This window comes from Pezoporus occidentalis, unplaced genomic scaffold, assembly GCF_034315485.1.
Source record: "Pezoporus occidentalis ecotype Australia unplaced genomic scaffold, CSIRO_AGI_Poc_V1 ctg79, whole genome shotgun sequence".
NCBI classification, from domain to species: Eukaryota; Metazoa; Chordata; class Aves; order Psittaciformes; family Psittacidae; genus Pezoporus; species Pezoporus occidentalis.
This window is the reverse complement of record NW_026916147.1, coordinates 148,879-173,357: the sequence shown is the minus strand read 5'-3', so window position 1 is coordinate 173,357 and position 24,479 is coordinate 148,879. Positions and strand designations below refer to the sequence as shown.

General features: G+C 40.2%; 1 protein-coding gene across 1 annotated transcript; it reads right to left on the bottom strand.

Moving 5' to 3' along the window:
- Positions 1–383: 383 nt before the first annotated feature.
- Positions 384–24,284, bottom strand: PKD2 (polycystin 2, transient receptor potential cation channel). Its single transcript, XM_062602848.1, has 15 exons — positions 23,865–24,284; positions 17,848–17,961; positions 15,545–15,678; positions 14,963–15,213; positions 14,028–14,252; positions 13,231–13,459; positions 11,980–12,150; positions 10,553–10,734; positions 9,372–9,492; positions 6,827–6,925; positions 5,734–5,855; positions 5,151–5,268; positions 4,724–4,887; positions 3,792–3,939; positions 384–3,573 (listed from the first exon to the last, which is right to left on the bottom strand). Exons 1-15 carry the CDS (start codon positions 24,262–24,264, stop codon positions 3,340–3,342), a joined length of 2,712 nt encoding a protein of 903 aa, XP_062458832.1. The 5' UTR covers positions 24,265–24,284; the 3' UTR covers positions 384–3,339.
- Positions 24,285–24,479: the final 195 nt, after the last annotated feature.

The following is a 24,479-nucleotide window of genomic DNA, read 5'->3' as shown; positions in this document are numbered from 1 at the left end:
TCAAAAGACCATTCAGTTTTCCAGATGGTTAGGACCACCTGAAACGAAGGCAAAAAATAAAGGGAAACAGAGAAAAACAGAAGTCAATTTACACAGCAACTGTGACATAATAAAGGGACGAAGTTATCAGCTGCTACCTAAAATGGCAGAAAACAGACCTGTGCATTTGCACAAATGCACATGAGAAATAAACTGCGAAAAAAAGTACTGCTTGGGCAATGAAGCAGTCAGATCAGCCCAGTCCCCTCTGTTCATTTACACCCTACACTCCTGTTTTATGTGATTAGGTAACCTAAGAATAAGCTACGGGATAGAAGTAACACACACAACATAGGATTCTTAAAATGTTCTGTTATAAACAAACCAAGTGTTTGGCACAAAGATTGCTTTATAGATTATATAAAATGTTTATTAGGAAGTAAAGTGCTCAGTTTTACAGATCAATACAATCTTGATCATTGTAGAAGGCTTGCATAATTAACAGCTTCCTAATAAGACCAAATACTGCACATTACTATGCAAAAACCTTACCTTTGTAATATGTGACAAATGGCATTATAATCTAGTGGAAAAATGAAATAATAAAATGTTTATAACATTTGTCAAGTGCCCATGCACTCACTGCAAGGCCACTGTCAACACACACGGGTACCCCATGAAAACTTACTGCACTTCAAGATGAAGTTTGTTATTAAGTAACGACACGTTACAGAAATATATCTCAACAAATACAGCTATGAATGCAAACACTTTCCGAATAAACATATACTACAAATAGAAGATTAACTGTTTGACTGAATTTACATTTTGAAAGATACACCTTTATAATAAACCAATTTAAAACCATACTGACAGGTTTAGTTTTGCTTTCTTTCCCCCATTAAGGCACTGCCTCACCAACAGATGACCACCAGATCCCTGCTGCCATAAGCCTCAGCATGCCACATGCCTTACTGGCTGCAGGCACAAACCTGAACACAAAGTATTCCAAGTACGGTTCCTCCTGATTGCTGGACAACTCCAGCTGGGTCATTTGGCGAAAGTCTTTGATTAAGTACATGATTATTAAATACTATTTTAGTATTTAGGTAACTCTGGACCCTAGAAACCCAATATTAATTACATGTTACACACATGTAATTAGTTAGCATGCTTCAAAGTTTAAACTGTAAGTCATGCTACACACCAACACACTACCCATTCTAAATATGAAGACTATGCATATTTGAATTGCTTTGTATGGTATTTTCTGTTTTCCTTGCACATCAGCTGGCCACGTGTTCTGCTAGTGTTCTTTGGTTGGTTTGTTTAAAGTTACAAATGCCAGTTCAATACAGAAATGCTTTCCTTGGGAAGGGTTCTAAGGTCCAAAAAGTTTCAACTGAGGCAAGACAGAGCTTAGCCTGAGTGTCTCGTTTCACACAAAAGCCCTAACTACTGTGCTGTGCGCTGTTTTGGGAAGCTGACAGGGTTTCTTCTGAAGCAGTATGAATTTCTTCCTAGTACAGGAACCACAGAAAGAATAAACACTTCACCTGTTCTGTGAATCACAACCTGTTTTCCCACGCTGGTCTGCTCTCAAGCCAAAGCTACTAAGAAATTCCAGTCCCAGCACTGAACTTCCTCCTGCACCACTTACATTCAGTTTCTGTGCATATGGTTTCTCATAAACTTAAAAACAGGGAAAGGAATTAAGTCTATTTAGTTCTAGCAAGTTCTCTGGTTAGGAAGAAAGAATTCTGAGTCACTGTACATCCAGGCAATGCAATTGTAAGGTCATACACAAGGTGTAAGCTTCGCCTAAGCAGCACAACTGCAAGAATAAGGTGTTAACTTCCGGCAACAAACACTTTTTGAAACACAAAGCATCAATATAACATATACATATGCTACTTATACTTTGTTAAATAGGCATTTTTCCCTCTATATACCCTGCTACAGCTTTGATGTGTTTGATTGTGTAGCTTTCCCTCTTCCTTTACAGCAACTCTAAGTCTTTAAATACAACTGCCATCTTCAGGAAAAAAAGCACAACTGAAACTCCCTCCTAAACCAGTATTCCACAGACGGAAATACGTTGCTAGGCAAAACCACAAACACTACGCCCCAATGGTTTCTGTAGGAAACCAACCTAATTTCAGTGTCCTTTCATAAACAAAGCTTCTACGGCACAGAAAGCAGAGGAAACTAAACACTAAAAATCAGTGATTATACTACAAACACCTTTCGAAAGGCATCATGTGTTGCACCTCAGCAGAGAAGCATATGTAGAAATATACCTAATAATATTACAAGCAGTTCTTTTAAATGTACATACAGACTACACAGTTGAGACATGGTTACAACTTGACACAGCACAGGATCAGACTGCAAACCATCAGCAACTTCTCTGCCCCCTTCCCTGTTGCACCCACAGAAGAGTTGATGTTTCTCAATTTTGTGAGCTTTGAAAGAATCTATTTTCTGCAAAGTAACCATATTTACCTAAGAATTGGTGGAATGTTTATCCCAGGAACACTTAGATCATGAAATCATAGTATTAAAAAATGGGCACTTTGCAACAAAGCCCAAAATTATTACTTTCATTGGGTGTGAAGAGGCAGCTCTCAAATAGTGCTTTTGAAATCCTAATGGAACACAAACACCTGCAATGTGTACATTTCTATTATGGAATATGTGATTTACCATTGTACAAAGTGAGTGTACTTTCTTCTGTTTAAAAAAACACAGTATTTCTCAAAACCAGGAAGAAATGAACATTTGAAGTTGATTAAAATGTTAGTAACACCAAGAATAACTCAGAAACATAGGCAGAAGCAAAGTAAAAAAGTGCTATTTTATCTCTGAAAAGTGTCAGCTGTTAACAATGAATGAGGCAATAAATTCATGCCATCTTCTTTTAAAAATTGCTTTTAAAAGCATTGGGAAAAAATCCTATTTTCCAACAGAAAGCAAAATACTTGCAGCCTTTCAATGGAGTGGTTTTAGCCACAGCACATTATTTTGTCTGAAGCTTGATGCTCTTGTGGAAGTGTCCCCATAATACATGTATGGAATCAAACTTCTGGCCAGGTAGATTTTGTAACAACTGTTTCCATTCTGCCTCCTGCACTTTCATTTGCAAGGCTGACAGTTTACTGTGGGCAACTTGAACGTGACACATGGCTTATGTAGGTCTGAAAATGCCTTTTGAAGAGAATATTTACTTTTGCCCATCGGTGAGAAATGTCCTTAGTGGTCTGATGAGAATGACCACCTCATGCTGGGAAACAGTGGAGTAGTGTATTTGCTGGCTTAATACTGACCTGAAACATTCAGAATCGCCTACAAAGTTAATCCTTACACATGGATGTTATTCCCCCCATTTCCTCCTCCCCCATCAATACCATCTGACTGGGAGGATGATGGCCGAGAGTTCCTTGAACGAGGCTGGCCATTCAGTCCAAGTGGTGTTCCCAACCGATGGCTCATTTGGGATGCCGTGTCATCTGATTCCCACCTCTCCAACTCCTCTCGCACAAGTCGCTCCATTTGTTCTCTATGGATTTCATTGTCACGACCCAGTCTTTCATCCTGAACAGATTAAAAGACGCAACCTTGAAGCTCAGCTTCTAAACAACAGCCTAAGCAAATCCCTACACAAACATGGGAAAGTCTTACACCACTCAAGTATTTCCATAGGCTAGTGGAGAAACACTGCTACTACAGTAAAAGGTTTTCTTTTCAGTGATGTAATGCCCAGGTTGTCACCTTCACTGATGACAGCACAATTTGTATTACAGTTTTCTTACCTCTGTTACTCCATCTAACAGCCTTCCTAACACATCTCTCCTTTTTAGTTTGGCTCTCTCCATCGCTTCAAGCTTCACGATAACCGCATCAATCTTGGAGACTATACTGCCGATAGAATGCTCCATGCGATCCACCCGCCTCATGAGCCTAAGGGCAACAAGTGTGAGCTTCAGTAACCCTGTCCGAGTCAGTATCACTGTAGTATGCCAACACACAAAGCAGATAAGGATGAGAGCCTTTTAATTCTGGCATGCATCTGACCCTCCACAAATCAGTCCTAATGTCCAGGCAGGGACAAGGTACACAAGAGCAAAAGGATAACACAGAGATAAAGCAGATGGGGAAAAAATCCCCAGAAACATATTCCACTCTGTTTTCCCTGCTTTTAGGGCATCCTCATGAAAATTTGTTGGTTCTAGTTACTGAAATTCTTCATTCAGCTATTGTTGCTATAATTAATTAATATGGAGATCTATTATTTTTGACAAAATACACACACACAACTAACTTAATCTTACTAAAAAAAACACCTTAAGTTCTCAGTGAACCTAAAACAACCTCAAGGTTTTACTTCTAAAAACCGTAGAAAAGTCTTCTGGCGTTATTGTATCATTTTCCCTGTTCCCTACTGTACCATTTGACCATTTTTTCCGTCTTTTCAATGACCAGGTTTTAAAGACAGGGGCTTTTTTTGGTTGGTTGGTTTGTTTTTGGCTTTATGTCTAATTCACATCAGCCTCTCTAAAGTAATTCCAGTTCAGACACTAAAGAGTGACTTAAGTACCTTCAAAACACAGCATTTACTTTTATGAATAATTTGATTAATAGAGTTACAGGAGACTCTATTATAGAACTGAAAGAAGAAAACCTACAAGAGAAAAAATCCCCCAAACACCATGCAGATTTTTCCTCCTCAGAACAATAAACTTACACTTGGAACTCTTCATAGGAAACCCCACTAGAGCTGCTGCCCCTCCTCCTGGAGCTGTGTCCACTGTCTTCATCCTCATCCTCCTCAGAGTCGTCCAAGCTCCGGGGGAAGCTGCGGCTGCTCAGAGGACGTGGCAGAGAGCTCCTATCCAGGTCCAGATCCTCCTTTGTGAAAACACAAGACACAGACAAAGATGATGTAAAGATCTTCACCTGTACATGAGGGATGGGGGTGTCAAGGTCAAAAACCTCTTGCCCTCCATCAGCTCCTCCTTGCCTATTTACAGTCCTGCTCAGACAGGCAGGGATGAGAGCAAATGTGAAGGGAAACAAGAGGACTCTTCTAGGGCAGAATTGTTCAGAAACAAGCATGGGGAGAAGACTGGCAGATGGCAGTGGTGGCATATCACTCCTAACACTGAGCTCACCCTCTCTTTCTCAAGGTCATCTCTCATCTGCTGATGTTCATGCTCTGTCAATTCCTGGTCCCCATCCTGGTCATATTTGGTAAATATTGCTTCAATCTCTGCATCCGTGTGCCCCTTCCTGAAAAGGGAGTAAAAACAGTTGCCTTATTTCCCATTTTTTGGACGCCAAGTGAACTTCAAGTATTAGAAAAACACTTCACTCCATCAGACCTTCATCCCCCAGCCAAAGGCATAACTGATCCTAGTGCTGCCTATGAATTCACAACACTGATAATAAACACCTCAGCTCTCACCTTTTATTACTCAGTAGCACAAATCTCCCCTAGACTGCACCCTGCTCCTTCACAACCATCCCTTTTATACCTCTTTGTTTGCTTTCCTTGGATTCCTGACTGTTCACAATCTCCTGCAGTGGCTCAGATAGAAATATTACCATTTCCTCAAATGCTTTAGATCTCTGCTTCCTAAGGCCCCTTCTACCCACAACAAGAGAATGTGGCATTCTCTTGCTTCTCACAGAAGCATCAAAGACATGACATGTCTCTGGGATACTCTTCCAGATAAGAAGTAACAGCTTCCTTACCCTTTCAGATCTTGCCGGAGCTCATCAAAATTTAACTTTCCCCCACCTTGTCTCAGGCTTTCTGAAATGTCATCAACAGTAGTCTTCTTCAATTTAAGTTTGATCATGGCTTTGTTGTAGCCCTAAAAGAAACAGTGATATTTTGTGTTTTACTTGTCATGAAATGTTAACACTTGATTTCTAATAACTTTCTCATTATAAAAATCAGCTAGTGTATACTACCATTCAGTGCATCCCAAAAGTCCTGCAGGAATCTCTCTTTTCCTCTGGTTTACCCATCTTTTATTTCAGCATTTAAATGAGCAACATATAAATACCTCTGCAGTTAGAGTAAGGCTTTCATCCTTCAGTTTGCACTGCAGATCAGCAGGAATGGAGTATTTTGTACAGCAAGACCTTTAGCAGTCAGTTACTGACAGTTAAGTGACAGTTTTAAATAATGCTGACAACACAGGTACAACTTCCTGCAGTTATTTTGCTTCTCTGTCATGCTTCCGTTGTAGGAATGACATAAAATCTTCATCCCAAAAAGCAGCACTCTCTGTTTTTCTCTGCTCTGTTTTAATAACCAGTTTGCAAGTTTTAAACTCAGAGTTACTGGTCAGGCCGAGTATGTGGTTAGACATTTCTGACCACAGTACAGCAAAGCATCCATGCCAGAGCACACGTATGTGCACATGTTTTTCCTAAACTGGGATTCAAGCCAAGCTCCTAACTTTGTATTCAACAACTTTACTGGCAGCTGCCCCTGGAAGCTCCCAACGCATTATCCAAGACTCGCCTAAATTTATTGCCCAAAATGAGGTAGTTCTGTGACCAAACCAAACAGCAGCTTAGCTTCATCAGTTCAGTGTTTCTGTACGTACTTGACAGTCAAATCTTATGTTGTATTCAGCAGGCTGATCATTCAACACAAAGTCTCAGATGACTAAAATATGTTGTGATGGAAGTTTTCATTTATTTTACACTCAGCTCAGATTAATTTAACTAGAGATGTGTATATTCATCAGCTGCTGCCAGCTTCGCTTTGTAGCGATTTATGGAGTGAGTTTAGATGTGAGGAATGTTAAAACAAACAAAATGTTACTTTTACCTTTCTGATAAGGTCAGACAGTTCCATTTCTGCCTTCTGTTGTGCCATATCTGATTTGACTTCAGAGTACGTATCATTGATGATGGCCAAAAACATGTTCTGTTCATGAGAGAAATGAAAAAGCCCAATTGAAATTTCAACAAGCCTAAGCCCCGCTCCTACGACCTTCACATGCAGACCTATACGTGACTTTTAAAAAAGGCCAGGAGAAAATGGTGAGCTTTTTCTAAAGCACTAACATCAAGAACTTCAGATATTGAAATGGGATGCACTGCAGTGTAGCAACTTCTAGTCAAGACTACTGGTTATTAATGTAACTGGAGTATTACTTTCCAGAGACAGTTCATACCTACACCAAGCAGCGGCAATAAACCATGCTTGTTTAACATTATATATTTAAGTTTGACCTTCTATGTGCCAGGCCAAACTTACACAGATAGTTACTATTAATTAATCTAGAGAACACAAAAAAAGTGCCTGAGTAGTCAAGTCAACTATTCATCTCATAATAACCAGCACAAACATAAATTTCTTACCTAGTTACAGCTCTGCTTGCATTTCAGGCTAAGATAAAAACAAAACAGCTTGCAATCAGACATCTGGCATGTACACCACCAACTCTGAAAAGAGTCTGGTTGCTTGCCCAAATGAAAGAGAAAAAAAAAAGTAGGTCTCACTAACCCTGCGCCAAGCATATAGTTTGAGACATGCTGTCATTACCGAAAGGCTCCTGCTGAACATGGAGTAAATATGACTGAATTGAAAGCTGGATATTCAAGTTGAAGAAGAATTACTTAATTCACTGGCACATTCAATGTGCCACTCTCACACAGAAAGGCAGTGTTAACCTCTATTTCCTTATGGACTTAAAAAATTGCTTTAGGATAAATATCTTCCAACACTGTACCTTTATGCATTATTGTCCAACACCAGAGAAGAGGTAACTTGACTACCGTATATTTGCTTTCAGCTACTCAAAATTAAGACCTGGTGCTTTCTGGTCATCTTCCCTAACTTAGTTTCCAGACCTCAGACTAGTCTCAAGGAGCTTACAGCAACATTTCACTCCAGCCAAATGACAGGATTGTGCAGGTGTGGATAGGCACAGAAATTATAGTGAGTATTTTGGATAACCTGGTCATGCCTTCACGCTCTAGTACTTTTCTGCTACCCCTTCAGAAAAAAAATAAACTTCTCTCCCTTGCTGAACACTAGCCTCTGCTCCTCTGCATCTTGTGAGGTGCTTCAAAACAAATATAAAACCTGCTTCGTATGCTTCTTGGGCCAAAGTGACCCATAAGTTATTTTCTGTTTGACTACTGGTATATCCTTCTGAACACTTAAGATTCAATGCTTCCTTACTAGCCAAGATGAAGTCTTCTCCCACAAATAATATCTGAATGCCATTTCTCCTCATTTCAAAGATTAATAAAAAGCCTCATTAAGTACAAGGTTCATTAAGTAACTCTAAGATTTATGATGATACAGGACTGCTGTACTGTTCCAGGTTAGTAAAATCCTACTTTAATGCTTGCCATCTTATCAAATCCCCCAAAGATACACAGTTTGGGGAATCATCTGAGGGCTTCTTGCTCACATAACAGCTTCCGTGTGGTGATATACTAGAAACAAAATTACTACATCTTAATGTCAGTACCAAACTAACTGAAAACTACATTTAAGTACAAGATACTGAGGCTCTTCTCTTATATCAAGATAAAAATGAATTTACCTGGTCTCCTAAGTTTCTAAGAGAGGGGCCTCCTCCCTTCAGTTGCTACTATCAAAAAGACTAATATGGATTCAATATTAGTATTAACAGAGAGTTTACAAAAGATGCGTACTCACAATGTACTCACGGTTTGAATTTATTTGTCAAACAATCATGTCTACATACTGCCTCTCAGATAAGCTAAGCTTCTTGCAATACTGTTTTCAGAAAGTGGACAGGTAATCTGCACTGGGAAGGTGAGAAAACAGGGCCCAACTCTGCCCTGGAGAAGGAGAGAGGCCTTTGCAGGGAAACCTGCATATCTGACAACCGCTGCACTGCTGATGAATTAGACACTGCTAGCAGACAAGCTGTGTGTTGCATGCATAAACTAGATTGTTGTAAATACAACCAGGTGTTAGAGCACCTTTATAAACTAAGGACATTATGTATGGAACATTACAGCTACTTTGCACCAGAAGATATGGGCTTGCTTTGTATGTCAACCAGGCACTATTCAGCTTTTAGAAATAAGTAATCCTTTATAATGATAAAATTACATAAATTAGAAAGAAAAGAAAAAGGAGAGAAAAAAGTAAATACACTCCACCAGAACATGGAGCACTATATGGGAATGACAACAAACATACAATGCAAATTCATTTTAAATGAAGAAAAATTGAGGAGTGTAGTGACCAGCCATGGAACAGTCAGGCCCCTACATGGACTGCACACTCACCAATATCAAAAAAAGCCCCAAAGTAGCAGCAGAAATCAAAGAACAGATGCAGAAATGGCCACCTACCCACCCCACATAAACAAAAGTGTACATACCAAAAGAATGAAGAACATAAAGAACACAAATGTAGTGAAATAAATTGGTCCCAAAATTCGATTAGCTTCTTCAACCTCTGTGAAGTTGAAGTCTCCCAAAATGATGCGGAACTGAGTAAATCTTAAAAAACAAAACACATCCAGGTGTTGAACAAAAACACTTTCAGAGCTGTGCAAGAATTCTAAAACCATTTTACCATAACAGTCTGACTGATGGGCAGCAGAGAGGTCTGCACTACTATAATACTTTGTCAGGCACTCCAATAGCCAATTCCTCAAACCTACCTCTAGGCATAAGCAAACTCGCAGTCAGATATCACAAACAGAACAAAACTGGGGTGGATACTTCTGACTTTTAGTCAAAACTGATAATAGGAACCACAGAGAGTGGAGCAGAGCAAACCAATGGTTACCATTGTGAAGCTTTAAGACCCACTCCTGTCCCTGTCTTATCACTTCTGCCTCTTGCATACAACCTCAGTGCTCTCCACGTCTCTACAGTGCCAAGGCAGGAAGAGGCTTGGCACTGCACAGCACTGCCATCATATTTCAAGTTCCTTCAAGTTCCTTCACCTCTCTACAAAGAAGTTTTTGCAACACTGCCCCGGTGTAAGGGAAGAGGGGGAAATCAATAACTAAACATTACCCCCTTTAGAATCAAGTTACGTTGCACCAAATCAACTGATTACTGACCCTATATTAAAGTCCAATCTCTCTCTGGATTACAGCAGATACTTACAAATTTACTAGCTGGCTGTCCAAGATGCAATCTGTGAGTCAAAGAACTACACATGCTACCAGGAACACAGTGTTATTACACATACAACATTTCCATAAGCATTAGAAATATAAGTAAGCATATAATGATTCAACTGCTGAAGACAGAGTTACTGCTTTATCTAGGAATGTGACCAACTGCTATAAAACCCATGTCACTTCCACAAATCAAAGCTTGCCATTTTTGGCTCACTGATCAAACTATAGCACATTTTTAATCTCATAGCAAAGACAGGTTTTGAACTAAAAATGTTATTAAAAACATGCACTTGCTACTGAGTTACATCAACAGTGATATGTCTGCAGCTTATCTGTTTAGATGGATGTTATAGGATTTGTCTCTCATGAGGCAACCGAATCTATTTACCAATGAACTGAGAAATTCTTAGCACTTTTGTACTTACATGCAGTCCTGGAAAGTACTGAAGTCATCAATTTGAGTGCCAAAGACAAGATAGGCCAATTGAGCATATGCTAAGAAAATAATAAAAAACATAATAGCAAAGCCAACAACATCTTTGACGCAGCGAGACATGGTAGTGGATAACTGACTCATTGTTCTGTTGAAGTTAACGAATTTGAACAGCTGTCAAAAGAAAACATGACAAAAAACACAACTGTAAAGACAAGGAAAACAACAATTTCTTAACACAACTGTTCTCCAGCCTTTTACATATTAGATATCTTACTTAATTTGATGGGAGACGAAGTCAGATAATTTACATTTAGAAATACACCCTTTCCTAAAAAACACTGAGGCTTGAAATGAGAAGAAAACTCTGTGAGAATGACATTTCTTGTCTAGCTGCAGGGGGTTGCTTGTTTTTCACTCCTGTATTTGTCAGCCAGGCTTCAGAGAAGTGTAACCAAAACACCTCTTGTTTATTTTCAAAGAAGATGTTAGCTACGAAGTAGTAAAATGTGAGAAAAGCAGATCTCACAGCTGACCTAGCTCTGAGCAGGTGGACAGAGACTTCCTGAGGCCCCTCCAGCCTGCATTATTCTATTATTCTGCAGTTTACCATTACTTCCTATAATAAGCCGCTTTACTCCTTAAACCATGATGCAAAATAGACACAGCTTTGTAATTATAAAATGGTAAGAGACAGCTAACTTACTTAATAAACTTAAGTATCAGTTTGGAGTATCATAGTGGAAATTCATTTATCATTGGTCTTGTATTTTTCCCTAGTTATCAGTTTAGTAATTAAATATTCCTCTGCAATGTTATATATACAGAGGACAGGAAATGAACATGGACTTGAAAAGAAATATCACTATAAAGGAGGCAGAAAACCAGAGAAATTAAGTCTAAAGTAATATACCTAGTTTTCAAATGAATTGGACTAGGTTTACCAACACTCTAAAGATTTAGAAACTTTGAATAGATAGAATTGGCACAGTTAAACCAGACTAGGAAGAAGCAGTACCAGTAAGTTACTGACTTAATTAACTCAGGAATAATAAAAACATTTATTTACATTTCTGCTGTGACAAAGCACTAGCACTGACTACATCTTTGAGACTTAAGGCTGATTAAAACTTATGGCAAATTACAACCTTGTTTTCAGCAGCCTGCAAGAAGTTACCCCTGTGCTCTGACTTTCCTTTGTGCCCAATTTTATGAAAAACATAGAATCATATAATGGTTTGGAAGGGACCTTTGGAAGCTCATCCAGTTCCGCCCCCCCGCAATAGGCAGGGAGACCTTCCACTACACCAGGTTACTCAAAGCCCCATCCAGTGTGGCCTTACATGACTAAATCTCAAATCATGTAATCAACAGAATTACATTCTAATGTCAGAATAAGGATATACATCTTGGAGTTACCTTAATCCAGACAAAAAACACAGTGACTGCAGCTATGTTGTTGAATTGCATTTGCCAATATGCCAAAGGTTCAAAATTGGGGAAAGAGTTCTGATCTTCCAGCAGCTTCTTCAGGAGCATATCAACAGTTGATGTTCTGTAGATGCTAATTCCTATAGCTGCCACAGAGAGCTGAGTACAAAAGAAACATACAAATTTACCAAAGGTGATGAGGGTTTTAAAACACTTTGCCATGTATACAGAGTCATAAAGTACATAATCCTAAAGTTAAACAATGTCCACCAGACCAGGTATAAACAAAGTGTTTTATCCCTTTGTGTGAACTGAATTTTATACTCGCACTTGAATATACTTCACTGACTGCAACAGTAAAGCATCTTACTCCTGCCCCTGCCATTAAATATAAGGAACAGCACACAGTTCATGTAAACATCCCCCTCAAACAGCCTTTCATATAAAAAGCACTGTGATACAAGTATGATTTCTCTGGAGCACTGGCTTCAAGACTTAAACCTCTGATACATCCAAGCCTGAAGATAGGAAACAAGAACAAGACTGGGTCTGTTTCAGTATTGCTTACTTTGTATTCTTTTGGCAGGCACAGCTTGACATAAATCCAGAGAGAATTACATATGTATTTTTAAATCAAAGATCATGATTTTCTGTTACACCAAGATTGCTGATGTGCAACGCTGTCCACTTAACCAAGAAAGCAGCCCTGACAGCTGCTAGAACTCTACAATTCGAGACACTTCTTCAAACTTGGTATTAGCTGCTGAGTATTTTAATAACATATAAAATCTCTTTGTGGTTCTCTGCAAACATATTCAAATCCCAGTCCCATTCCTCCAAACATAAATCACTGCTTTAAAGCAGCTGATTTTCTTACTTGAAAGTCACTGCAATAGTCAGTATCAGATCTGTAGAAGAGAAACATGGGCAAGTTTGTTATCTTTCATAATGACTACACCATTATAGACAAAAAGTGTGAGGAAGCACACTGGAGAAATACTCTAATTTTTCAGCAGGATGTGAAGGTTGAAACCAACAAAGAGAAAAAAAGCAAGTCTGCAAAATACATCAATATTACAACACAGACTAAAATAGTCTTATTCAGATTGAATAGCCCGTTAGACTGTAAGTATCCTTCCTAATAATATTCCTATCCCTTAAAGCAATACTGAGTCATTAATGTCACTCACAAAGGGCATTTCAGAAAGTAATTTTAGCCTTATTATAAAGATTACTTACCACAATGATAAGAACATCAAGGCAATTCCAAAGACTTCTGAAGTAGTGCAATCTATGAATGTGAATTTCTAAAATCTCTTCCACCATGTAATAAAGAACAAAGAGACAAAATGCCATTTCACAGGCTGCCAGGAAAAAATCAAAAGTGGAGATGTAGTGAATCAGCCTCACTGGCTGAAATTGCCAAGATGTAACAAGGCCTCCAGTCGCTGGAAACTCCACTAACAACCTGCATCAAAAACCAGAAAAAAGGGCAAAGAATAAAAGATTTCATTTACACAGCATTGATGAAAAGCACAGTGAAAATACATGGGTTTATTTCCATAATTATTTAAATAATGGAAACAGGCAAAAGCCCACATTTGATTCAGCAAAGACACTACACAGAACAGAAGGTGTAAACCTGACCACACTCAATTCTGACTAAAATCCAAAGCATTTCAGGAACAATGAGATAAACAGAGACAGAAAGACCTGTCTTCATCTGCATTTGCTTCATGGTGTTGAAAAGACTGATGTTGTGTATCCACATATTAATAAGTCAACTCTCTAGAGAAGTCGCCTGCAAACTGCACCCAAGCTGCTGTAGCATCAGCAAAGCCAGAACTGTCTCCAGACAATGAGTGCAGCTTCCATGTGGAGTCTCACTTCTTTGACAGGGAGGCATCCCATTTCAGTTGTTTGCCTCCTTTATGCAAAACACTTACCCACGTCCTGAAAACAAAGCAATCACAAGAAAACCCCAAGTCAATAACTGACACTGTGCAATTTGAACACTCTTATGGCTCTGTTCATACCTCACAATGCAGAATAGGTTGATGTTTGCATTGTATACAGAGAAATCAATGAAAGCTGCTCTGGTCCCTCTGTCAAGCCACAGGTTCTTCTTAAGGCTAGCAATCTGCACAGCTGTCACTTCTCTGTTCCTTGAGAGGTCTTGGTAATAACCAGCCCCACTGTAGGTGGCAATCAAGCCCCAGTGGCTGCTCCCATTCAAATCCTTCTCATTGGTGTACGTCCAACTAGTTCAGAAGTAAAACAGAGCACATTAGTCTTTCCATTTGCAACTTACGATTAAGAAAACAGACACCACCAAAACCTGACCAAAAAAACGTATCAGTTACTTAAAGCCATTTAAATTTAAGAGGTACTTGTAGAAAGTTTTGATGTACCCTGGAGAAAGATCTTACAAAGTTCCTTTGACTAACACAACAAAATGAAGATAGAAAAATGGGTCACAAGTATATTAACTGCCAAAAAGAAAATACATTTATCTAGTCACACAGAATTTTTCCTAAGGGAAAGAAAGAAAATTCTTTTCCACCTCCAAAACTTTTCACAATTAACTCACAAATTGTCCTCCAAGAGAGGCAGTGCTATTCCCATTTTTAGCTAGGAAAGACAACTCAGTGAAACCCACTGCAGTAATACAATCTGGAATTACAGAACAGGCGCTCACCAGTTGTAGGGCTGCACTCAGACCACAGAGTGTCTCCCATGCATAAAATGGTATAACGGCAGCACCTCAACTCAAGTGGGTAAGAGCACAGTGCTGTCCAAGTTTAGTAAGGTTTCTCCATGAGCAGAACTGGCAACTGCTCATTTTACTAGGCTTTACAGACAGAACAGACAATAAATGCAGAGTTGCCTCTGCCAAGTGACTTATTGTGTAATTCAGCATAACCAAGATCAGAAAAAAAAAAATCTATGTGAATACAGGAATACTACGTACGCTGTTCCATTTCGAAGTCCAAACGGAGCAGTATCTTCATTAGCTACAGAATAGACATCATAGCAGTCCTTGATTTCTTCCTTTAAATCTTCAGGTATTGAGCATGAACCATTTCTCACTTTCAGCTGCCGAATACGAGGTACCCCAAGGAGCAGGTTCTCATAATAAATGAAGCTTTTGTTTTCTGCCATGGTTTTGTTGTTGTACCACATTTCCCAGTAGAGACCATCCAGCAAAGGGCCTTCTGTGAACTGGGGAATAAGACAGGATTTCAGTTTGCATGTTTCCATCACGGTTTTTATAGATCTTCATTCCATGGATGTGTTAGAATGGCAGTTGTTAATTTTTCTGACATAAAGCCTTACCTGTCCTCCAAAGACATTCACCTTGCCTCACCCTGGCCCTTCAGCACTGCCTGGGTTCTAAACTTTCACGTATTAAAGGCCAACTCTGTTCCATAGCTTTGACACATAGATCTCCATGCACAACCACCACCACATTAGAAAAAAGATCCTGGTAGGTTAAATACACAGGACAAGCATATCACAACAAAAGAGAGATAAAAACTTGGGCTTAGATTACCTTCCAGAAGTCGTCCATTGTGGATAAAGTTTTGAAATCAGTTTTCTCCATTTTTGATACAGGTGTTTCCAGGAAGAGCTGCGACATGACCCTTGTGTAATAATACATACTGGAACTCACTGTCCCGTAAGTCACTGCAAAAGATTTAGTTAAGAATCAGAGGAAAAGGGTAGGGGAAAGATAAGAGAAAAAAAAGGGAAAAGAAAAAAAAAAAAGTATCTTACTTTTCTTGTTGAAATTTTATAGACTTTGCACCAAAAAGTTTAAGCTTCAGAGCAAAATAAAATCCACACCAAGCAGCATTTGTCTTTCAACTGTGAGTAAGACATAGAAAGCAGTGAAGAACAGTCTGACCAATGAGTTTAAAATACTCAGTTCTCCTTCCCACACCTCATTCTATTATTAAAGTTTCTACAAAAACTAACTTCAGGAAAAAAAACCTGCATGATTCAGCAGCCTGAAGAGTGCCTTTTTAGGTGACTTGTACTATCTAAGGCATCATAGAGAGCTGGCACAGATGGCATGAGATCTCAGGAAAACTATGCCCTGCTTGAGCACATAATAAGTCAACCAGGATACTGCAGGGCACTGTGAATGACATTAGCTGCCTAGGGTTGACAACGAAACCCCACCCAAGATATGCAGCGCTTCTAAGATAATCTCCCCACAGAAAATACATGACTCTGTGTTACTCTTACACTGGGCAGAACATTTGGCTGATGATGGCCAGAGCATAAATTATAAAATGACGTACAAAGGCAAGATGGCTTCAGAGAATGGTCTCTGGCTCCAATAACATCACTGCTTATAAATACTTAAAGCCATTTTGTGACAGAAACTCAGAAAGGCCTGAAAGATTAATTCTACACCAAACAATCTCCATCTGTTTTGACAATTTTATAGAAATATTTTGTCTTAGGGAAGAAAATGTGAACAAGAACTATTTTTAATAGACTTCTGCTCTGCTCTCAGAACCAGTCTACCCACGTAGTTTTGCTTTTTCTTTCCACTCCACAATTCTCTCTCACCTAAATAAAAACATCACTCCATTCTATCACAACTGATCATAAACGACAACTTAAGTGTCACTGACATTTCAGGCATATAGAACAGAATTGCCCACACTAAAAACTGAATGCTTGAAACATACCGGCTTTCCAAAGATACACTAACTTAATGCATACAGATTATTCTCCTAGTAACCAAATAAAACATCTATTTCACACTTCATCATAAGTTCTATTTTGCATCAACTTCTAATTTTTGTGCAAATACACGAACATGCCTCATTTGAAGTTCCCAAGGCCAAAGACGGCTGCTCTCAGAACCGTTACATTATACCATATCTATTATACATTATACCAACTGTTCACAGTGCTGTGTGAGGCTTGTGATAAATCTCTATCTCTGCACCAGCATCACTAAGGTTCTTCACCTTGAGAAAAGAACAGCAAACTCTGTTCAGGATACTCTCTTAAACTCCATTTAGGTCCAGGAATATAATTCAGCACGAGGCTGGTGATCCATCAGGCTCCTCACTTCTGTACTAAGTCCGTATTTAGTAGAATCTGCTCATATTCAGTGTCAATTCTAGAGCACCTACTTTCAAGCAATCACCTACTTAAAAGCCAAAAAAAAAAAAAAAAAGTAGGTTGACTGTTACCCTTTTCTGTGTTCTATAGTGTTACAATACTTCATATGACATCATAGACATCAAAACAAATAACACACTTATATCATGGAAGTCTCCAGCTGTGATCCATATACACTTGAGTACATGTAGGTTACAGATGCATTTAGAATGTCCAGCATCATGCAAACACAAATTATTAGGTATTTCTAAGTAGCTGGCATCATCTCTGCCTTTCCAGCAACCGTCAAGAGCTTTTATTCTTAGAATGATCTGTACATAAGCTTGGAGAGAAATTCAAAACTCAGTGATGTAGTTAATTTTTAGTCCCAGATGATAACTCAAACTCTTCACATTTAACAGTTCTGTTCAGCAATTTCAAAATGTGTAGCAGAACCATTACACTGCAGTGTGGTACTACATTAAAAAAATACTCCTTAAAAACAAAGAATATTACCACCCTGCTTAAAGGTTCAAAATTTGTGAAATTACAGAAAGTTGCAGTACTTTAAATCTCAAGCAATAATCCATGTGCAGAAGAATTAATTCCCAGTATTTGCCTATGCACCTGCCCATTAATTCTTCTCCAACATCACTGAAACAATCTTCATTCTGGAATTACAAACAGCAAGCAGTACAGAAATGGATACACATAATGCTGAATGGTACTTACAGACACACAAGACCACAAGGAAAACCATGTACGTAACCAACTCCCGTAAAACACTTTTCAGGTATCGCTCTCTGCTGGTGTTGCTTTCTTCCATGAGTCTTGTTCCCCATAGACCTTAAAAGGAAAACATATATAATGATGCATACAGATGTCTACATAAGCAATGTAATAAGGTTGTGAAAGCTTAACCCGTCTGCTCCAGGTTCTTCTCTGGACTTTAAACCAATTTAAGGTCAAGCAAGAACTTCTTCCATACACTGAACAGGGCCTGAGACAGTATTAGCTATTCATAAGATACCATAATAATCTATTAACAGCTCAGCAGAACTCTGAACAGATTCTGCTGAAGATTTGCCAGAAGTGCTGTCCCCTAAAGCCACATGGTAGGAAAACAAATACAAGTATACAAAGACAGACAAACAGAGTCATCCTTCAAGAAATTATTTGTTTGGGGTTTTTCTTTGTGGTTTGCTTGCTTTTTAATATGAAGAGCATTCTTAGATGAATGAAAATGCATGATCAGTATTTAAATTTTATTAGGAGGCTTAACTAACTTTCTACCTGAAAGGGTATGCCCCTGCCCATGGTACAGGGGTTGGAACTAGATGATCTTCAGGTGCTTTCCAACGCTAATTATTCTATGATTCGATGTCAACCAAACGTATTTTTTAAAGAACAAGTTGTAACCATCCTCTCCTAGATAGGCAAGGCATGTCCAACAGAGACATAGGAGGGACCTTGGTAAGTATTTCTATATGATTTCTTTCCTTGCATATCAAAGGATTATCACAGAAACATTAAGTAGCAGCCTAAATGAGCAACTGCTGCCTGTCAAACTGGGCAACTGCATTAGCTGAACTATTTCCTCCTGTTCCTAGCTTCACGTTCTCAAGAAGACAGTGTAAGAGAAGCTACTGAACTTGTGTGATCCTGTCCAAAAGGGTTACGGAAAAGCAATAGGATCTTCCAAACTGTGTCTCTGAAAGAAACAATAAAGAAACAATCACCTGAAAACAGAAAGCAGTTAGTAACCACCATACTTATTTCCTATGCCTAATACAGGACAGAAAAAAAGCTGGGAACAGCTGCTGATGCATAGACCAGAACTGCTACCTTCAAGGAACTTCTCTTCATTTAAACCTAAATAAAGCAAGGTGATTTGACCTTAGTTTATGGTGAGAGAGAAAGTATATACAAATAAAAATTCACTGTAGAGAAGTGCACCAAACTTACACTCTTTTCCTTTGCAGCTATTTTAAACAGCCAAACTTTTAAAATGCCCCATATGTTCTCAGTAGATGGAAATGAAGTAACCTCAAACTCCCTAGGAAAAAATCCTGGATCCATCAAACATACCACAGTAATTTTAAATCAAATGGAACAGCAACAAGGGATAGCCAAAACACACTATAAAGCTCACAAACAATCAAGAGTTCAGTTGCTTTGCAACTGCTGCTGTAAGACTACACGGACAAAGGGCTCATCTGCCTGCTGCAGAACCTCATTTGCTAACAAAGAGATGTGAGTAAGGAAGCTCTTCCCTCTAACTGCAAATATGAGGTGTATTCAGGAAAAAAAAAAATGTGTCAGATGATTTTAGGAGCCTTTCAGCTACCACATATTTAAGTTGCGACCTAACCACAAAGTCAACCAGGAAACTTCTCTTGCATAGGCACAGCAAGCATTAATAGTCTTAGCATTAATTTCTCTTCACATTCCTTTAGCAACTTACAACCTCCACTAGTGTCAGCCTCCAAAACAAGAGAGCCTTTTCAGAGCTGTTCTCTAAGCCTGGAAATTTACAGATAAAGACTGCAACTTTACTGCACAGAATGCCAAATCCTCACCATTAGGTCATTCTTGAAGACAGAAACACAAACCCAAGAACATTTAGAGAGTCACATAATAAAGAACTCAACAAATAGAGCCTTTAGCACAGCACTACGTTGCACTAGCAACCCTCATAATAAAGGCAGGAAAACATTACAGAAGAGAGGAAGAAAAGGCTGCAACAGGCAGTGAGCTAAGCTGGCGAGGGAGCCGAATCCCGGCTGTCAGCACATTACTCACCAATAAGAAATGTGGTGAGCAAAAACCTTGCAAGCTCAAATTCTGTCATACTAGAATCTTGTTAGGGCTCAGCCAGGAGCAGAAAGTTACATGTGAATAAAAGAACAAAACAAAACCCAGCACCAGAGATCATACAATGAACTTTGTGTTAAATGAGCTCTGGATTTATGTGTCAGCTACAAGCCCCTTTTTTAGAAGACACACACATTGTTCTCCTTTCGCATTATTAGAATATTGGTTTAGATGCATCAAGAACAGTGGTGGTAAGCAGTGCTGAATTTAAGTTGACATCCACTGCAAGCACCAAACGCACTTCATTTCTATCCATTTTCAGTCCATTCCTTATGTAACTTTTCTATTGATCAACTTTTTGATAAAATCTATGTACGCTTTATCAAACAAACCTGAAACTAACAATTCTCTCACACTCATTCTGTAGTCCAACTGGCTTACTCAAGGAGTATATGAACTCAGAAGAGTTGTCAAAAAATAACGATCAAATGCAAATAAAAGATGAAATTTCAAACAATAAAGTCTAGCTCATTAGGTACATGGGAGATTAAAGTATTTCTGTTTATATATATATAAAGTGTTATATAAATATATAAACACACATATATAATGTGTATGTACTTATACACATAATCACAAAGCCAAGTTTATAAGGTACAAAGCGCATATAAAATAATTCAGACTTGTGTGAAAGTTAAGTTCTGAAAGCACCCAAACCAAAATACGTATCACTAATCTGCCTACACACAAATTCAGATGCTGGGGAAACAATGGGGCTAGGGGAAAGAGAGGAAAGTGACCATCAGGCAAAGATGCTTTGCCCCCAGACAACAACAAAATAGTCTCAAATTCCTTAGTAAGGTATAGTCAGAGCCTACACTAGTTCAAGTCAGTAAAAATGTCATAATGCATTCTTTGTGAAAGTAACAATTAATGACTGGAAATATCTGATGCTTCCATTTAGCAGTAATTAAGAAAACCTTTCAAGAAATATCCCGCATATGCTCCTTAGTATTGATACACGAGGACACAGTAGCACTGGGTGACCAAGTACAACTCTGAGGGGCAGACCTTTCCAGCTTGGCTCTGGAAATGGACTTTGCTCTTACCCATCGAAACCATCTCCTTAACAGAACTGGATAGTCATCCCCTCCTCTCCTCTCCTCTCAGCATCTGGGGTGTTTGCTGAAGAGATGTGCAAAACTAGGGGGGCTAAAGCTAAAGAGTTAGAATCTGAAAAGAACCCACAAAGAGAAAAACCTAAGATACAGGTAGTCTGAAGTAGCTTTCTCTTCACTTAGGAACTCATGTCTGCTATCTCCCCTGTAGTTGCAATTATAAAAAATCCCATCATCTTAATCCTCTCTGCTTTTTTATTTCACAACTGACAGCAAGGAAAGTGTAAGCTGTCATTCAATATCCTTCAGTTCATGCATGGCAATCTGTTTTGCCATGGTAATTCTATCACTTTTGATATCCAAAGGATTAATCCCTCTGGTTGAATTCTGTCTAGTGAAATGGAATTTCATTAAATAAATCTATGCTAACTTCTCTTTAGTCATCTTGAAATAAAATTTAATAAGAAGTATGCCCCTTTCTAGTCTTCAAAGATGAAACATCAAAATAACTACTGAGTGCTCTTTCCAGTATTAAAACCTCTCTTATCCTTTAAGTGCTCTATATTAATTTCAAGTCCTTTCACTGCGTAGCCTGCAGCAACAGCATTCTTCAGAAGTTAGTTACCTACACAGCAGGCAAGTACAGCACCCTGCAGTACCTCCACAGCAATAAAGTTACACCTAGCCATTTACTGTGGTTATGAATTAATGGCAACATTCCCATGAAAGAGCCAGAAAAGAATCTGTCTACTACAGTAACTTTGGCTACACCTCCCTACAAACACAAAATGTACGCAGGTCAGGAATCAACAGGAACTGTGGATAGTAACCGCAGGGATAAATCCACTCCTAACATTCCTATAACATGAACCCAAGTCTTTTCATTTTACAGCCAAAAATAGAATACTACCAGTGTACGCTATCTCCAACAGCAAGAGGCAACTTGGTCCACGGCCATTATTGAAAATATTGGTTTTCTTAAAACTGCAAGAATGTGCAACTTTGCACCATTCTCCACACATCACACACTTGATTAATCAGCTCACACTCAGTAGTGTAAAAGAACCACACTAGTTGAAAGGATGCATAACGTTACGACGTCAAAGGTGGTTCTCATCTTTCAGAGCTCAAGCTATGGACATGCATCAGCTCCAAAGTGATTAATCTAGCCCCAGATACATTGCTTTTAGGCAGCAGGACAGGCCCCTGACAGCACAGGGCCAAGTATCTTCTCTGGCAACATCTGCCTGATGCTGATGAAGACTCATTCTGCCCAGCACAGCATACAGCTTCACCAAAAGCTGATTCCTCTTTGTTCTGCTGTGCAACTGAACAAGGTTGAAACAAGGTGAAAATACACAGACAACCTTAAAACAAACAAATAAAAAGCTAGAAAAAAAGCATATTAAGAATAAGCATCTTTCCTTCACCCTAAACCACCCCTAAGTGCAGATAAACTATAGGTGATTCAACAAATCTATTACAAAGCCTTTGTTAAATTATATCTCGGGGGGGGGGGTGGGGGGGTGGTGGATTTTCCTTTCATCTGCAAATACTCTGACCTTACAAAAATCACATGCTATTAAGCTCTGACTTCAGGTTCAAAACGGCTCAGAAACCAACACCAAGATCAGTCCTAGTGTGGATGATCTGTTTTGAGCATTGTTGCAGAAATCATGACGGAGATGAAACAGGAGTAACTCATGTCAGATCATCATGAAGCCACTCTCACCTCACGTTCAAACACCACTACTTTTCACCGCAGTTAAAAGCACATACAGGAGGTTCCTTCTTGGCAACAACTAGTATGAAGGGAGCATCTGAAAAGTCTACTTAGGTGAGAATTTTCATGAAAGGACTTCACTTTCTCCATGCTAAGCAGCTCCTTTCCTAGGCATTTACGTATCTCAGTGACAGACTAAATTAAACACACCTCCGAAAACTCTAGAGCAGTGTCATTCCATGCATAACACATAAAACCATTCTACAACTGACATTTTTTTTCCCCAGCCATTCTGGTCTCTTTTTATGAGGAGACGTAGTTCATTGAACACTCTCCCAATAAAATCTGCTGAAAACATGCTTTATTCCATAGTCTCCGTAAATCTGACTTGCATCCAAGTAAAAAACTGCAATGATCAAGACAGGCTTACTTTGGTGCAAGACTAAGGCAGAGAAATCATTATAGCAAATGATATCTGAATGCACATGAAAAACCAAAGTGAAGCATACAGGGCACGCAACAGCCTAATTTACAAAGCCCTGCTTAAAATCAAGTTCATATTGACACCTCTGCTGACGCTATGCCAAGCAGTAACAGTACAAGCACTTCAGAACACTCGCATTTTAGAAGGAACCTTATTTCCTAACTATGGCTTCCTTCTGCAGATTTATATATATTTTGTCTGACACTTAAGCAAATCCTACATTTAAAACCTTCACGATTTGATGCTGGCATTTTAAGCTTCTCTAAAAAAGTAGCCAGGACTAAGACCTGGGAGGCAGAGCTCTATGCTCCAGAGGAAACCAAGGCGAAAAGGGTGTGTGCATCTGGGACGGGAGAGGGGGGCATAACCAGGGCAGAAATGGGAATACACATGTGCATAAAGCGGGGACACAAACATGGATGGACTGACGGGAGACAGGAAAAGAACAGGGACAGAGGAAAGAGGATAGGCAGCAAAGGGGTGGGTGAAAGAAAAGGCACAAGGGACCACAAACAACCCATGAACGCTCCCCTCGCCGACAGTCCGCAGTAAAGGGCAGCCCAGCAAGACTCGGAGCCCCGCTCCGGCAGGAAGGGCCAAAGGCTCTCACCTCGCAGCCGCCGCGCCAGTCGCTTGGCCCAGGCCGCCCGGCGGGGCGCGGCGCCGTCGGGTGGCACCTGGTGGCGGCTCGGCACCTCCGTTCCGCCGCGCCCCGCGGGGACCCGCCGCTGGCGCCGCCCGCCGCCGCCCATGCCCGCCGCGCCGCTGCCCAACGACGACGAAGCGCCGGCCGCGGGGCTGCCCCACTCCACGTCCATCTCCAGCACCGGCCCCGCCGCCGCCGCTCCCTCCTCCTCCGGCTCGAAGCCCGGGTTGTCCCGGCTCCAGGCCTGCCGCGAGCAGGCGGAGAGCGGCGGCGACGGCGGGCAGGAGCCGGCCCGCGCCGCCTCGCCCAGCCGCTCCAGCTCCAGCTGGTCCCTTCCGCGCCGGCAGCCCCCACTGCCCGCCATCGGCCAGCCGCCACCACCACCGCCCGGGGCGGGGCACCCCCGCCTCCGCCCTTTCCCCGCCCGCCGGCGCCTGCCCGGAAAGCCCAGGGTACGGAGGGAGATGTAGTTGCTCGGCCTCCTTCCCTCACGGGGGGCGCGGCCATTGGGCCAGGCCAGGCCGAGCCGAGCCGTGAGGCGGGAAGCCCGAAGGCCTGGGGCGCGTCAGTGGAAGCGGT